Here is an 18344-nt window from a genome sequence, read left to right on the forward strand (position 1 = left end):
AAATTCAGCTTGCAGAAGTATATGTAATTGGTTGGTACCTCATGTTCATACCTGTCTATAAAGAACGAGCGAATATTCAAGATTTAGAATAACCGTTATATACAGTTATTCATTATCTTGTTACACAGGTACAGTTACCTCTGCTAGTTATTATCTTGTATACAGTTATTATATACAGTTACACAGGTATTATTATGATGGTATTCTGTTCATGGGTTACGTGCTGCACATTTCCGTCACAGCAACGTCGAAAAAACTTGAAATATCACTCTTGATAATGAGTATACTCTACTCTAAATGAACAGTTTTTTGACAACTTACACTGAAGTGAATGTCTATTTACTGCAAGTACCTCGTTACGAGCCCTTCTATATATGTGTTTCGAAGAGCGGTGCTCAAACGACCTTACAAAGCGCCAATTACATGTGAGTACAAAAAGCCGTTATGAGAGGCAAGGTGCCATTTACGCTTTAGTCGCCGTCGGTTGCTCCCTCTAGACTTCGTCAACGCGGCATGTGCAAGAACGTCACTTGTGCCGTGCGTTCCCCTGGAGAAATTTGCCATATTTTCTTCGGTAATAAGTACGCACAAGTTAATGTCGATGTCCCTGTTGGCATACTCTCTTCCATCAGTGTCTTCTAGAGAGAGAGAGCGAAAGAATGCATAGAGAGGCAGGGAGGTTAACTCGAGCTAGTGAGGTTAACATGAGGGTAACATTAACATGAACTAGAACGGCTTTCCTGCATGCATCATGAGCGTTTCGGGGTTCGCCCCGCCACCCCCGTTCCTGCCCGCCCCTGGCCGTCCTGCTGTTGCGTGGCCGCAATGGCTCCGCATCTTTCACAACTTCTTGCTCACTTCGGGTGCCTCAGACTGCACGCCGGGTCGTCGCAAGGCCCTACTACTTCATAGTCTCGGCGTAGAAGGCCAGCGAATATTTTACACCCTGCCGCTTCCATCTTCGGACAACGCTAAAAACCCTGACACACGGGCACTCAAAAGTCTTTTAGGTAAGGGGACATCTACCGGAAAGGCGTTCAAGCGCAGTGACACACGATAGAGGAATATCTCCCTCCAGGCAAAGTTTCTTTGCTGGAAAGAATATCGGGCATCTACTTTTCGAGTGGAAAGGTGTACTCTCGCATACAGCGTGCACAACTCATCAATACACGAAAACTTGTTACATAACTACGGTGCCCCGCAAGTATTGTTTTACCTTGGAACATGTATTAATATTTAGCGGTAATGCGATTTGTCAAACAGTAAAGATACTCTCAAACGCTCACACCACGCCGCCATGTTGAATTACGAATATGCGCATTATAAGCCATCAAAATATGAAAAAAAAAATGTTTTTAGGTTCTACAACCACTAAATGTAACCTACATGCGCAGCTTTTTGTAAATGTTTTCTCTCGCTGCTTTCACAAGCAACGCTTTTTCCTTTTTTTTGGTAGTGTTTATCTCAGAAACCACATAAAGAAGTTAGTGTGGTGCCGTGTGTCATCGGCGCGAAACCTTTCTGCAAAGGGTCCTTCGGAGTAACAAAATGGGTTTCCTGCAAAGGACTACTTTTGCCCGTGTGTCAGGGGTATAAGCCCGGTGAGCTAACTGCTAGTGATAAGGTATCAACAAACAGCAAGAGCAAGAGCATTGCGGACATACGCCTGAAGCATCGTCGTACGACATCGCAGTCGTATATAGCTCTAGCTGCATGCTCATTTCACGACAGCAAGCAATGTTGTGGCCGAACGGCACCATTTCGGTAGGCGCGTTCAGCTACCTGGTAAAGACATTAATGAGTACGTTACCGCACTGCGACAGCTTTCTGCTACGTGCTGTCTCGTAACAGAATGTCCTCGTAACAGAATTATGTTTTCTCGTATGTTCAAATTAAGAACCAACGCTATCATGCCTGTAGGTTGTGGTTAACTCGTACTTTACGATTTTTCTGACAGATATTACGTTGAGAAAATTTATTCATTTGCGTGATCGGGGTGGTTCGGCCATGATTTTCTCCGCCATGAACGCCAGTGCTGTCGCGTTAAAACTGGCCGCAGGTGGGGCACAAACCCACGCCGTCGCATTAAGCAGTGGTCTGACAAATTGAGCCACCGCGTACCGCGGTGACACACACACACACACACACACACACACACACACACACACACACACACACACACACACACACACACACACGCACACGCACACGCACACGCGCACGCGCACGCGCACGCACACGCACACGCACACGCACACGCGCAACACACACGCACACCACACACACACACACACACACACACACACACACACACACACACACAGAGAGAGAGAGAGAGATACACACACACGCACACACCTGCACACGCACACACACACAGACACACACACACACGCACACGCACACACGCACACACACACACACGTGTTGCCCCGTGTATGTGTCTGTGTGGAGGCTTGCCCGCCTCCCCCTTCACTCTTCCGACAAAAATCTTGGCTACGTGACTGACATCACATCCTAAAGCTAACTTCCGTAGCTGCTTCTTTAATATGCATAACGTTATAGTATGTGAGTTACTGATCTGAACCTTATATCTCTGGTGATTTGAGACCAACGGAAACATTGCATGAAAGTAGAACAGCAACGATGGGGCTTCGATAAACAATAAACAATAATTCAATGTTTTCCTAAGCATCGCTTCTGTTTGGATAAATACAGTGTCTAGGGAATCATGAGTTTGACGATGGACCGAAAGGCCTTGCACCATTCTTGAGAGCTATGCAGAACGCTAACGTCAATGTGGTCAACACCAACGCTGATTTTTCGAATGAGGATGTCTTGAAGAACATCAGCCTACCAAAATCTGTCACCATCACAATAAATGGCACAAAAGTTGGAATTGTTGGAGCAGTGCTTCATGAAACAGCAGTACTTTCAAATCCAGGTGAGTGACAACACGCCAGAAGTAAGAAAGTGTTGGAGCAGCTTTTAAGCAGTTCTTTGTTTCTTGTTACCCTTCAGTATTGTCTTTACTGCCGCCTGTGCTATATAGATAGCGTAATTCGAATTTATCAGCACGTTTTTTTTTCTTCTTTTTAGTATATTTATGGGCTGGCATTAGTTGCATAATTGCACAAATTTTTCATCAGGTAGCTAACCCTGAATTAATATGCATAATCATTCTTTATTCCCCACTTTTAGAATCCAGCCTTAAGCAGCACAAGTGAATGCTATATCAGATTGCACAAATTTTGTGGTCGCTATTAGGCGTGAAAAAAAAAAAAAGCTTTATCAATAATATCTGCGTTGTAGCATCTTCGTTAAAAATCTTTATACATGCGCATCAAGCACCTTGCACGATGACCCGCGAGCAAAAGTATACGGACCACAGGCGAACCGAAAACACTGAATTTATTCCTCGTTCAGGCCCACAAACGGAAATTGACGACTCAATTGGATTGCAGTCCACAATTTCAAGTTACATTCATGGTCGAAGAAGGAAATCGGACTTATTGCGGGATCCCTGGATCATATATTTTGCTCAGGGAAGTATGGGGGTGATCTGCTAAAGTCAGCGCGCTGCACTGAAGCGCTGGGCCCATGATACAGCAGCAGCTTATCGGAGGAGGGGCTGATATTCAACTCGCACGGGGTCATCAAGGCATGCTTCGCTATTTAACACCGCGTCAATCGACAACTTGAGTGACAAATTTAACAGATGAAATGAAAGAGATGTGCCAAACTTCTCGTGTGCTATCACGGTCTCTACTGGCACCTCTCTTGTCACCTACGTAGTTGAACCTTTGACACCTGTAAAAACTGCTTCCTCGCTCACCTCCTATTATCATCGTCATCGTCACTGTTGTTTCATAAAAACGCCATGTTTGCTCATCGACCGCCCTTCCTGTGTGGTCCTTCGCGGGTTTCTACAAAATGGTGCCGTGAAACCCGGGATCTGTATTAATCAACAACCGAACAGCTCCCAGGACCTACTGACGACGAGCCCACGCATGGATGCCCTAGGAAGAGCGGAGTCAAAGCTACCGACGGCCCCCATCCACGCACCGACAGTCGCTTTCTACAAGGAGGCCGAGCTGATCATGGATAGGGAACTTATGAGAGCGGCGATAAGCTTCATTTTCGACGATTTCGACACGGCGCTCAGTGAGGCCACAACGGCTCAACTTCACCTCATGAGCATTCGGCTCGAAATGCTTCAGGAGAAGCTTCGTTTTCTAGACGAAAAGATCGACGTACTGATCTCTGACGGTGACATATAGCAAGAATATACTATTCAGGTAGACTACATGGATAAATTGGTTACGCTGAAGTCTAAACTCACCCTTGCTATTGAGATGAGACAGAGTGTAAACAGTGAAAACATGTCACAGACCTCTGGAAGCGGAAAGAGCATCTTATTACTCTTGTGCCTTGAAGCGTTGCAAAAACTACAACTGGTAAAAGATAGTAAGACCGCAGTTGCAAGCCATGACCACATTAAAGAAGGTAAAAGGAAGAACTGCATGAGGAGAAAAATCTTGAATGACACGGAAGTACCAACTGAAGACAAAATTGTCGCGTATAAAATCAGTAATAACATGGTTAGAGACATATATGACAGAACCGAAGACAGCTATCCACTGATGTCATCATCCTGGACTTTAGAGACGCGTCGAAAGCACAAGGATGAACAAGAAGTAGCTCCTGTAGCCACAGGAATACCGAAAGAGCCTTTGTACAGTGTGCAGGACATGCGAACGGTTCAAATAGCAAGACGCGGTTCGACAACGTCTCTGATGAACAGTGCAGGAGTTCACGAAAACCTCATTTTCACTGAAGAGTCACGGTGTCGTCCAGGCAAGGGAAAGCATACTCATTGTATTGATGACCACGAAGGCGCATGCATGAACTGAAGCGAAATGAATTCCAGACAGTACCGGTGCCGACAACAGGATGCCCATCGTCACTGCGAAATCAACGTAGAAGAGCGTCTGCCCACAGCCCTATCTCCCGCTGTCACTATTTAACCCTCAAAGAACCCTACATGGCACAAACAACCAACGTCCAACCATTAGGACTGCTACTGCCGCAGATATTCAGAAAAGCAAGGAGAACGATGCATCTGAGACCGGTTATCATCTGCGCAAAATCAAAGCACTGCAAAGACGGAACAAGGTGTCCGTATCGCCGACTGCTTTGTCGAGGCTGCGCTTCTCCTGACGACGCTCCCGCTGTTTCAAGGAAGATTAAGCTACGACCACAGAATAATAAGCGCCAGCTACTGATGTTCAACGTTGAGCACCATCGTCTAACACCACTACGTGTGTGCACCAGAATTGACACTACGAAACAAAGCACAACTGGTGTATTCGGTAAGACAACAAGGGCAGGGCCCAGATCCTGGCGCATACCGGTCACAATGCGAATTTACACGATCCAGTGAATAACGCCTCCCGTGAGAGGTTTCCTTCCCATATTTGGCCTGCTTGAATTTCACGATCGTTTTTATCTGGTGTAACCGGGCTGTCTCTTTTCCAAGAATCCGAAAATAATCCTTCATGTCGCGGCGGGGAGTGTGTAGAAACTTCTTCCTCACTCACCTGCTATCATCATCGCAGTGGCGCACCGACGGGGGGGGGGGGGGGGGGGGAGGGGGGGATTCGGGGGTTGTAACCCCCCCCCCCCCCCCTGAGGCCGACTTAACCGCCTCTTTTGTTTAACCCCTTTTCTTTCCTTGCGCATTTAGTACTGCAACTAAGATGTAAGACGCGCAATCGTCTGCACACTCGCAAAAAGCGCATTTTTTGACAATTTCCCGTGAAGAAATCGAAATTAGTGCTGTTTAGATGGTATTGGCAAACTATCAACCCCCCCCCCCCCCTCTCCCCCTGGCAGAGATCCTGGGTGCGCTGCTGCATCATCGTCATCGTCCCTGTTGTTCTATAAAAACGCCATGTTTGCTCATCAACCGCTCTTCCTGTGTAGTCCTTCGCCGGGTTCTACAAAAACACCTTTGCCTGAGGCATCGCAGTCCCGAGACCGTTCATATCAGCCGATTAAGCCGCATTACGACCCCCTCATTCTAACCTATCCGTGAGTCACCAGGATGGCCAAGCTTCCCTCCCGGAGCCATTGTAATGAAGAGGTGCTTATGTAGGCTGTCGCTGTCCACGAGATCAGAGCTGGTAACTGGTTACTCGTATAACTAACGCATCTAATGTCAGACAGCTGATATCTTGAACTTTGCTATTTTACAAAATTGATCAATACGTTGTTGACATATTTGTGACTCACACAAATTTTAACAAGTAGAACCCAGTCTTTTATCCTGTGTTTTTATTTTCTGCGGCTCTGAAGAGCGAAACATACAATGTATCTTAGAAATTGATTTATTGCATGGTATCACACAAAATTGTGAATTTCTGTCATGTTCCAGGTCGTAAACTGCTGTGTAAAAGCTATATTGCGGTCCGTTTGTTTATTTTTACATTGGTTGTATTACTTGCTTACTTTTATTACTAATTTTGATCTGTATATATTTGAAACTTCACCTTCTGCACAGCCACTGTACCGCTGCTTCGCTGCTTCTTGTTATTAGAGAATTATTAATATAGCTTTGCTAGTATTATTTTATTATTAGTATTATTGTTATTAGTACAGCGTTACTGTTTACCGTTAGTTTATCAAATGCTTTCTGATCACCTGCCAGCTGTGCACGTGCCTAGCCAAGCCATGACTGTGCACGTACGGCTTAGTTAATTATCACTCGCGTAGCTGGCAAGTGCCCTTGGCGGTATATATGCTATACATTCTGTTGTTGCTTTAAAGATGTATTCTGATTGTATTCTAATACAAACCAGTGCGGCGAAAAAGGGACGGCAACCTTATGGTGGTGTTTAGTACGACACAACAGATAAGTTGGCTCACTGAGAAGTTCATTCTTGAAGAGTGCATTATGAAAGATCTTCTGGAACATTGATAACCGGGACATTTTACTGCGCAAAGAGAGGTCGGGAAGCTGCAAGATGAGTTTCATTAATGAGACAGTGGAAAAAGCGGCAATAAATTGACAAAAATGAAACGCGCACTACGGTTTTGCGCCGATTCTAGTTGATTAATAAAAGGAATCGGAGGACACCTAAGCACTTCTTATCAGTTGTGAATGCGAAAGAATAATGTCCATTTGAACGCCGCGGAATGGCTCTTCGAGTTTTGCGCTACGAGCAGTTTACCATAACGGTACGTGCTGCCCGAGTCAGCAAGCAGCAGCAGCCTGCTGTGCCAACGCCGCATGCCACCGACATTCTGCGCGAGGAGAGACCGAGGAAGCAGCAGCGGCCACCAAGGCCGGCAGGCGCGCGCCTCAGCTAAGCCCAGTGGGGTGATATATATATATATATATATATATATATATATATGGACCGCGCGCCGGCTTCCGAGGGCGAGACGGTGGCATGCACACAACAACCCATCTCGCCCCGCGGCGTCGCGTCGCCGTATCTGCTCCGTCGAGTTGCGCTGGTGACATGTCGCGTTGATGCCCTCTCCCCTCACGCAACACCGTTTCGCCGGCTGTGCTGAGTCTCGAGACGCGCTCGTTACGTTGCGTCGCAGCCAGTGGACTTGTAGATGCCGTTTAGCTGGTTACAGATTCCGGCGTTTTCGTTCAATGGGCCATTTGATGCTTTCACATAACAAAATTATTAACTAGGAGTTCGCAAAGCACGTGCATATTCAGGCTTAGGCCTTACAGGTTTCATTTGTTAATTTAAGAGACGACGGTGCCCTCGAAAAGTTCCGGCGTAAATAACCTAACATGCGATCATCATGATTAACAATATAGTTAACATGATTTTGCCAAGAAAGGTTACCAGTTATGTGAAATCCTATAGGTACTAATAGGCGGTTACTTCGTCTAACCCAGAACCACCAATGTCATAGAGAGAAGGGTTACAATTAAGTGGTCGATTTTCAGGAAATCTGATTACTTTACACGTTTTAGCATTCAAACGCATTTGCCATGCATTGCACCAGTTAGTGATAGCGTTAAGGTCAGACTGAAGTGCTGTAGGATCGGCGTCAGAAAATATTACGCGTTAAATTTCGCTGTCGTCAGCATATAGCCTAATAGATGATTGAACTACATTTGTGAGGTAGTTATAAATTAAGTATAGAAGAGGGCGGTAGACAGAACCCTGCAGCACTCCCGAAGTAATTGGACATGAAGTGAAACCAAAATCGTTAGCGGTAACAAATTGCGTTCTGTTAAAAAGAAAGTTTTCAATCCGGGCAATAATATTGGGATCGACGTTTAATTTGCTTAATTTAAAACATAGTAGTCGGTGAGACAAGATCAAATGCTTTCTGAAAATCTAGGAATACGAAATAGATGAAGCATACGTTGTCAAGAGTTGCAAAGAGTTCATTAGTTAACGAAATTAGTTGTGTTTCACATGAAAATTATTTACGAAACCCATTCTCTTTAGCCTTGAAAAATGCATTAGACTCGAGGAAGCTGGCTAAACTCGAGTATATATGTTCCAAGAGCTCGCAGGGGATGCTAATATATAGGTCTGTAGTTTGGAGTTTAACTTTTTTAATTAACAGTCTTAATAAATGTAGTCTGTAGTTTAATTTATAGGCAACGCTTTGCGGGAGTGCTTTTACTTACTGAATATTTAGACAAGGCAGTTCAATTTGGGCTTGAAGTAACGTTTGTGTTAACTGTTCACTGTTCTAGGAAATGTCAAGTTCGAGAACGATTTAGAGAGCATTAAGAAGGAAGCAAAACAGCTCGATGGAAACGGCACAAAGATCATTATCGCTATCACGCACTGTGGCTATCCTCGCGAATTGGAAATTGCGGCGCAAGTACCCGAGGTTGATATTATCGTAGGGGGCCACACGAACACATTTTTGTATCACGGTAAGTAAAACGTTTTTCGGAGTGATCGTTAGCAAGCGAGTTTGAATGATGCGCGCGCGATTGGCGATGCACCACTACTGAAACGTGCGCGATCTCAGTCCAAAAATTTCACGGCATCCATGTGTTTTCCATAAATATTTACCAAAATTACGCGAGTTTACAAATTCAACATCATTTGTATCTGAACTGTACAAAAACATGAAATTAGTAGACTGCATAGATATGTTCGAATTGGGATTTGCATGTAGCTCTCTCTCTTCCCGCCGCCATGACCATGATGAAGGGCTCTGGCTCACACTGCTGGGTTATCTTGTACACTTACATAAATACTCAATAATGTGGATGCAAGAACAGCTGCCGCTGTAGCACAATTGTTAGTGCAACGACCGAATCCACAACCGCACGCGGTTCTGGGTTCGGTCCCACCAGCGGCATGGTTGTTCACAGGCTTTTATTTCCCTTAAACTTCTCATTTCTACACTTCAGTTAAAAACTACAAATACCTTCCCCTTTGCTTTCCTTCGCTTCGTTATCTGTTGGTTTCATATAGTTGGTTTCATATGGACCCCTCGGTTCCCCTTCTTCTCGTTCAATCTTTCAAGAAGCCTTCTACTGCGGTCAATCAAACTCCAATACTGTCGAGATGGAGAACTTGAGATGTAGGTAATTGGGTCGTACCAGTTTCAGTTTTGTTCTTTTAAAATTATATGACGTGCTATCGCGAGAAGCCAAATGTGGATGTCGTGGTATCATCCAAAGGACATAGGATTAATTTCTTGAGTAGAACGTTCTAGGAATGTAGGAGTAAATGTATTAGCCTACTGGAACCGACGAGAGTATAACGTCCAACCATATTGTGAGGTTTGATTCGTTTATGGCTATTTCACGCTGAGGACCATGTAGACATGGGCATGTTAAAGGGGTACTGACATTATATTTTCGACTCGTCGACTTTTGCGTTAAATGAAGGTACTAGACTTCTAAACGCCAAAAAAAAAGAAATATTGGTAAGCCTCACGGCACCCTAAATAATGCGCTATAATAGCTATTATACAGCTAGTATTAGTGTCGTTTTTCAGGAGGTGATTGTGTCGTCACGTAGTGACTCAGAAGATAGTGACCTGGGAGCAGGACATCGCAACGTTTTGACACTCGTTCAGGCTCACTCGGTCGTCTGTTATGCCTCACAACAAGTAACAGCACAGGAGGCAAACGAGCAACTCGGAACGAGTGCCAAAACTCCGCGATATCTTGCTAGCACGTGACTACATTCTCCAACTTGAGGTCATGAAACCTCCTGGAACATGAAACCAAAACTGTGTACAAAAACTAATCTAATAGACTATTTAGTGTGTTCTCAGGCTCGATCGTCAGAACGTTTTGTAGAGTTTCGAGGTCCTGGGTCTTCATTTAATCCTTTAATGACGCACATATAAATACCCCTAAAATGTTCATTTTCTATACAAATGTGCAAAACACATCGAGAATAAGCATAATCAATGAAAAGAAAAAATGGTTTGCGCAAGCTCTTTCAGCCATAGGGGAGAAACTCCAGGCAGGAAACTGGAAGTGGGCTTTACCCCAAGCCACCTATGACTTCGTTTAGAATTTGAACAGACAGCTCTCGTCGTATGTGAACCATAGGGGCGCATTTCATTTGCTGTACATCACGTTTGTGACACTCCCTGGAGTCGGAGATCTTGCAGCGGTGTGTTTCCACTGAGCGTGACCTGCCATCGTTGCTTAGCGGCTATGGTGTTGGGCTGCTAAGCACGAGGTGCCGAGATTTATTCCCGGCCACGGCGACCGCATTTTGATGGGGGCGAAATGCGAAAACAACCGTGTACTTAGATTTAGTTGTACGTTAAAGAACCCCAGGTGGTCCAAATTATTTCGGATTACCTACCCCCTACGGCGTGCCTCATAATCAGATCGTGGTTTTGGCATGTAAAAACCCATAATTTAATTTAACAGCGTAAGCTCTTATGGGCTCATTTCAATAACCGTTTCGCTTTGCAATGGTGTCCGCCGCCGTCGCCGCCTCCACCGCCGCTGGGGACCGTAATCGCTATCGCCGGAAATGCGAAAAAAAGTACCCAATCCCCGCTGGGATCGAACACAAACCCGCTGCGCGGGAGTCGGATACTTTACCACTGAGGTACGCAAGCGCTCGATGGGAGGCTGCGGAAAAATGCCCTATAAACGCGCCCTAAGCAGGCGCGCAGGCGCAGATGACCCGAGCCTCCGCCATCTAGGTAAGGCGCTTTCAAACGCAGCGTGCGCAGGCGCAGACGACGAGATGCGATTCAGACTAGGCGCGCAATCAACGCGATCCCGAGCTTCCCGAGCCTCCGCCAGCATGGTGGCGCCATCTAGTTAAGATGCCTGCAAACGCAGCGTGCCCGACATGTAAGTTGCATATAGCAATTGTATGCTGCATGTAACTGGACCTGGTTTACTCAAGCAGGGTAGGTGACTATTTGTCACCAGCCCGTTTTGAAGATTCCAATAAACAATCATGATCATCATCATCATCAACAACAACAAGAACGTACCATGCCACGGGTCAAGGGATATGAGATGTGCGCCATGTATTCTGGATACCTCTTCGGTACACGTTATGGCGTCTCCTCGCAAGGTACGAACAGCTACTGAAGAAGCGAATCGTAGAGCTACATGCGCGGCTACAACCAGGCCTGATCGGGCTCAGCAGACTGCTGTGCAGAGAGCATTACTTAGAAGCCGCAGCTCGCCGTCGACGCCGGGCGAGCTGCGGATCATTCAGATCATTCTCGTCAAAACCAGGCGAAGAGACTTTGCCGCGAAGACTCTGTTGTGCGGGGTGCCGAAATATGAGCTACTCTTGAGCCGCTTCACTAGCTTACGCTGTGACTGTGCTGCGTGTGCTGCGCAGGCCTGCGACTTTTTTTGTGCTCTGAGCGTGCTTTCAAAAGAAAACGAGTCAGGTGCCAAGCTTCGTCTTTCTTCTCCTTTGTTCCTGCTCTAAATCAAGAAATGGCGCTTGCTGTCTGCCTTTCAGTGTTGGCCAAGGACATTTATGGAGAACCTTCGTACTCATTACATGAAACCCTGGAATAACAAATGTTTTTCTGGTATGTTGCCTCTAGGCAACCCTCGTCAATAAAGGGTTAAAGCAAAAAATGAAGTGTCAGAAATACCATGTCAGTACTCCTTTAAAGAGACATTAAGGAGCATTAGTAAATCAATTGAGGCCGATGAAGTAAGCGTAATCAACACATTCATTTACCCAATTGGCGGAAAAGCGTTGGTTATATGCGGAGGAAGTGAAGGCCACAGTGACACTTTTTATTTTGTACTAAAACCGCTGGGCGGCTTTGTCTGTTTGACATTACGGACTTCAACTTGCTCTCACCTGTCTGATGGTCCTTGTGCCAAAAAAAGCTTTTGAAACTGGCCAGGTTCAGTCCTTGATTCGTTTATAATGTTAACCATTCTTGAGTAGGCGCCGTGAAAATTTCTGACGTCACGAGAAACGAGTGCAAGGACCTAAAGGTGACGTCGCCGCTCTTTCGTTTCCGCATATTTTCTGGCGTTGCAAGCCTCTGCTCAGAGTAAGGATGGTCTTAATGGTATTAAAAAACGCAGTTTACTAATCTAATCTAACTTATCGGTGCAGCCGACAACCTGACAGCTTTGAGTCGGACGTAATTCAGTCAAATGTCTTTACAAAGAAACAAACGGGAGTGCGAAATCCTTTCGTTATCCAGACGGTTTCGTTAACCATAACTGTCGACAATCGTCACGCGCAAAGTAAACCCTCTTTATTGCGCTCATTCATTTTGTACCAATTTGTATTGATAACTTTTTGTTGACTGCTGAAGTGCTCATGACCTTGTATCTAGGAGGGAGACGAAAATGCGTTCACGGTACACATGAAAAAGCGCGCAGCTTTTTGGAAAACGCAGCACGAGAACTGCACCATAAGAACAGGTTATACACTGGATGCACTTGCTGCTCTGTACCCTCGCATAGAGAGCACTGGCACTGCTTTTCTAATCAAGCACTACAGGAGTGCCTGGAAATTACCATTCCTGTGCATTCTCTTTAATAGCCCATCTCACATATACCTTACGCATTTTCTTTCATTTCCTTAATTCAGTTGTTTTTAGTTCATTTTGTTCTTACAGAACAGGAAATAAGTGCTTGTTACCCACTAAGCAAGTACGCTAAGTGTATCTGAGGGGCTCAATTCTTTTAACAATCAGAAACGTACGAAGAAACAGACAATGAAGCCAGAGAAAGCATAGGAGGAAATTGACATATAGAAATGATAAGGCAAACAAAAATGAAAATAAGAAAAAAGATAACTTGCCGCAGAGTATTCAGTACTATGGTGCAGCTCGTTAACAACGCGAGTGCATATTTTGTGTTTCATACGTGCGGTTTACGCAGTTCTTGGTCTTTCATATATATACCTGCGTACTCCTGACGCAACGTTGAGATGAGCGGGTTTCTTTAATTATAGGGTTTTACGAGCCAAAACCACCATCTCATTATGAGGCACGCCGTAGTGGGGGACTTCAGATTAATTTGGGCCACCTGGTGTTCTTTAACGTGCGCGTAAATCTAGGCACACGGGTGTTTTCTGCATTTTGCCCCCATCGAAGTGCGGCCGCCGCGGGCGGCATTTGATCCCGCGACCTCGCGCTTAGCAGCCCATCACCATAGCCACTTAGCAACCACGGCGTATTCGTGAGGCGATTTACTTTGATAACATTTTCCCATGCCAGCATGTACACAAGTGACAAAGAAACATTAAAATAAAAGCCACATTTCGGCAGCTTCACTAGTGTTTTGGAGGGGGTGCTTTTGCCGAGGTGTCTTGGCTATATAAGCATGTTATTCGAAATAAAGTTTCAATTGGAAGTCAGCGTTTGTCTTTCGTCATTCTCGCTGTTCCTTTGTCTATGTATGCGCTGTAAGCCAAGTTTGCAGTGGAATACCAACTAGCCCGTACCCAAACCCTGCTTCACTAGCCCCACTACACGATCCACTAATGCAGCAGAACGGAACGATAGAGCAATGTCAACATAGCACCCTCCTCAAGATAAACAATAAGAACAATCTAAAACTCAAAAGAAAGAAGATCCATCAAGAAAGAACAGTATATTCAACAAAGCATTTGATATACAGCATTTTTGACAAACCTTGTCGATTCTCATCTGCTCGTTTAAACCTGTTTGGAATGTTTAGCAGATAATAGCGCGGCAGTTGCAAATCTGTTTGTACGCGGCCGCGGAATGCTATACCAGGGGTCTTCGTGTTTTGTAAAACAAGACATGCGTTCCCATGCGTTATGTGAACAATAGTGCGCTGCGGGAGCGCATGCGTTCCTAAGAGCTTCTCTCAGAAAAACAAATCATAGCCTCGCAGTAAGCTACTTTGGATTATTGAGAACTTAGAAGATTAAGTTCACCGTCTAAAATGATATTCCTCATCTGCATTTCAGGAGACGGATATCCTCCCGAAAACAAACCCGAGGGAGACTACCCAACCGTTGTGAACAGAACAGGAAATGGCCCTGCTCTAATTGTCCAAGATTTCTGGTTCGGAAAGTACCTAGGGTTTTTTCAGGTTACGTTTGATGAACAAGGCAAAGCAGTAGCATGGAGCGGAAACCCAATTCTCATGAACGCATCCGTGAACGAAGGTAATAGCTGCATGTACCCTGCATGAGTAAATCCAACGTTTAGAGCAACAAGCAGTGCGTAGAGATGTAGTGTGCTTTAGAGGCAGTGTTTTTTTTTTAAAGTTATATGCGTATTGGTGATAGCAATAACTACCTGCAAATATTCAACCAGCATGTGATAATAGCATGCTATATGGCCCAATTTGGAAAAAGGTAGGATAAAAATTATTGGTACACTACTGCAGTAAACATGATGGCAAGCGGCAACCACTTAAATCCACCGTGAATGTGATGTAAATCCACCGTTCGAGTAAGTTCCAAAGTTATGCAGGCGCGTTTTGTGCTGAGCGATATGACTTTAGGTTGGTATGGAGCAACCGGAAAAGGGGACTGCATAAATGCACGTGTCAGTACAAGCAAATGGCGTAGCCAAATCGTGCGGCGCATGGCAACAAATACATTTAAAGAATTTCTATCATATCTGTCGGTTATCTGTCTTAGCCCCAAAAATTATTCAGAAGGAAACGGTTTTCTTACAGAGCTTCGACACTGGCGAGTTATATTCTATTTATTCTATTTTCCTTTCTTATCTCCTATCATTCACGGTCGTCCGATACCGGTGATAAAATTAGGTGTAGTGGCGCTCGTACCACTGTCGAAGCCCATTAGAATAGAACCGTCGCAGTATTATGGTTCCGGTTTGGTAAGAAACTATTTTGGGTTCACGGCCGTATAAGCAATTAAATCTTTGCTGGCTATGTTCGGGCATCGCCAGGATTGCTTGGCCTGCATTATTCCACGTCGAGTGTTCCACCGCTCATACTGTCATAGTGACTCAATCCTTCCCACGCGATGTCTCGTTATTAGCGCTCCAATAAGAAAAATTGCTTTATTACTTGACTTATGTTGAATTACCCACGACATTGGTGTGATTAGGTTTCTTGCTTTTCTTCAGACAATGACACGTTGGCAGTTGTCGAAAGATACAAGCCAAACGTCACCGCTGCGATGAAAGAGGGCATCGGCTACACGAAGGTTCTGCTGGAGCAAGCTGACAACATCTGTCGCCTGCGCGAATGCAATCTGGGCAACCTGATGACGGACGCATACTTCTCGTACTACGCCGACATGAACAGCTCCAGCCCCGACCTGTGGTCCGACGTGAACGGTGCCGTGCTCAACGGGGGAACCATTAGAGCCCCGATGGAACAAGGGAGTGAGGAAGCTTTTACAACGTTGTACCTTTGACTGTCTAAAGACGCAAGTTAGCTTTGGGCAAGCCGGAGGTGGCTTCAAAAATACTTGATTGTTATATAGCATAGATCGCCGTCGTCCATAACGAGTGTCGCGTCGTTGGTTAAGATTGTTGGTCAGTGCTGGATGCAACTTATTCAGAAACTGCTCTGAAGTTTGAACGATTTTGTGAGTTCATCCTCTGATAAACGGAAATCAACCGAGGCTCCCTCACCTCTAGATGATTTTAGAGTCGCAATACAGTCTTTATTCAAAATATGCCAAACTGCGCCTGTTGTAGGGCAAAAACTATTGTCCCATCACGGGTTCCATAGCGCAACAAAATGCAAACCTCTTGGACATATGTTTCATTTATTTATTTATTTATTTATTTATTTATTTATTTATTTATTTATTTATTTATTTATTTATTTATTTATTTATTTATTTATTTATTTATTATTTATTTATTTATTTATTTATTTATTTGAAGAGCGGAGCCAACCATTTTCATAATGTAGCTTACGTAATGAATGCCCTCGGGAGTGCTTTTTTTTTAACGCGAAGTTTGCCGGCCATTTCCCCGACGGAGGACAAGTGTCCAATACTTTGCACGCATGGGAGAAGCGGCTGAGGACAAAAGGCTGTCATAGAAGCTCTGCTGTTAGAACAAAACAAACAAAGCGCCATTTACAACTACGTGTTTGAAGTTTGAAGTTTGAAGTTTATTCAAAATATATACATTTGTTATATACATTCGTTTTGCATTGTGATTGAACAATCAGAGGTCCCAAAGTAAGAACTGTCAGGGGGACCTCCTAACAAAAATTAAACAGAGGATTAGTTCATTGGTCAGCAAACAGTGGCGAAATTGCAGCAAAATATAGAAAAAAGTGTGACAAAAAAAGAGAGTATAGAAAAAAAAGTAGGGCAATATAAGTAATAATGACAATTTGCTTCAAACAAAGAAATCCAAAGAAAACAATAAAGTCACAAATCGTTTAACAATTCCATTTTAAGACTTTTACAAAATGAGTGCATTGTGCATGATTTCAAGTCAAAAGGTAGCTTGTTCCACAGAGTTACACATGAAAATCTTGTCGTCATTCGACCATAGTTTGTACGTATTTTGGGTAAAAGTAGATTACGGTTAGTTGAAAACCTTGTGTTGTTAGTATTTACAAGAGTGACATCAGAAAAGCTAGAAATGTATAATTCATGATTTAAAACACGAAACATGATTATAAGAATTTTGTGGCTAACAAGTTTACGCAGAGGCAAAATATTCAGACTGCGAAAAATGGGGGCTGATGGTGATAAAAATGGGTTAAAAGTGATGTCTTAAAGCTTGCTTTTGTAAGCGTTCAAGATGACCTATATGCGACCAATACGCATTTCCCCATGATGATAGGCAGTACGACAGATGGCTGTGCATAAATGCGTAATATAAGGAAAGAAGGATTTCGGTTGAAAAGTAAGGCCGTGTTTTGATAATCACATGAATACCGAAAGACACTTTTTGAGTTAGGGACTGAGCATGCTCACTGAATTTCAAATGTTTATCTAATATTACACCAAGAAATTTTGTGGAAGCAGATGTATGAATGAAGTGTCCATCAAGTGTCACCGCTAATGAAGAGATGTTCGGCAATAACTGTGGGGAATGAAACACCATAAAATTAGTCTTCGATGGATTGATACGTAATGCGTTCGATTCACACCATGAAAGAACATTATCTAAGTCGATGTTTAGTGAATGTTGTAGTATGAGTGGGTCCTTATGCGCGGTAAAAATTGTAGTGTCATCAGCATAGAGAAGAGCATTAGTGTGTTTCAAACGAAGTGGTAAATCATTTATAAATAACAAAAACAGGAGGGGTCCTAGGATCGATCCCTGGGGAACGCCAACGTTAGTGATTTTTGGAGATGAGAATGAATCATTTATTTGAACAACTTGCGTCCGGTTAGTAAGATAGCTTTTAATCAGCTGTAAGGGGGGTACAGATATGCCGTAACAGTCAAGTTTATGAAAGAGAATGTTGTAATTAATTGTATCAAAGGCCTTAGTAAAATCAATGAACACAGCTCCAAAAAGTAGGCCTTCATCAATTGCCAATTTAACTCTGTCAGTGAAAGTAATTAGTGCAACCTCTGTTGAAAAACCTGGACGGAAGCCAAATTGGTCATCAGATAATAAGTCAAATTTGGATAAGTATTTCATTAAGTGGATGTAGATTAGTTTTTCAATTACTTTACTAAAGAAAGGTAAAATGCAAATTGGGCGATAGTTGTTAGAGCATTCGCGATCACCTTTCTTAAAAATCGGGATAATTTTACCTGCTTTCAGGCTATGAGGAAACACAGCAGCTGAAAAAATCTTATTGATTAAATAGGCTAAGATTAGTGAAAGCTCATTTGATACAAGTTTAATTTTGGAAGCGCAAACTTTATCGAGACCTGGGCCAGTATTCTTTGATGATAAGATAATATCTTTAACTTCATCTGGTGCCGGGG

The 18344-nt window shown here is 43.9% G+C and overlaps 1 protein-coding gene across 2 annotated transcripts in view; it reads left to right on the forward strand.

Annotated features, from left to right (window-relative positions):
* LOC119440626 (protein 5NUC) overlaps positions 1–15877 on the forward strand; it is a 31536-nt gene extending 15659 nt beyond the window's left edge. For both annotated transcript variants that reach the window (XM_037705521.2, XM_049662069.1), the window contains 4 exons: positions 2719–2944; positions 8741–8926; positions 14418–14618; positions 15553–15877. In XM_037705521.2, the coding sequence (XP_037561449.1) occupies positions 2719–2944; positions 8741–8926; positions 14418–14618; positions 15553–15845 (906 nt within the window). In that variant the 3' untranslated portion in view covers positions 15846–15877. The remainder of the gene's footprint in view (positions 1–2718; positions 2945–8740; positions 8927–14417; positions 14619–15552) is intronic.
* Positions 15878–18344: the final 2467 nt, after the last annotated feature.

Source organism: Dermacentor silvarum, chromosome 2, assembly GCF_013339745.2.
Source record: "Dermacentor silvarum isolate Dsil-2018 chromosome 2, BIME_Dsil_1.4, whole genome shotgun sequence".
Lineage (NCBI taxonomy): Eukaryota > Metazoa > Arthropoda > Arachnida > Ixodida > Ixodidae > Dermacentor > Dermacentor silvarum.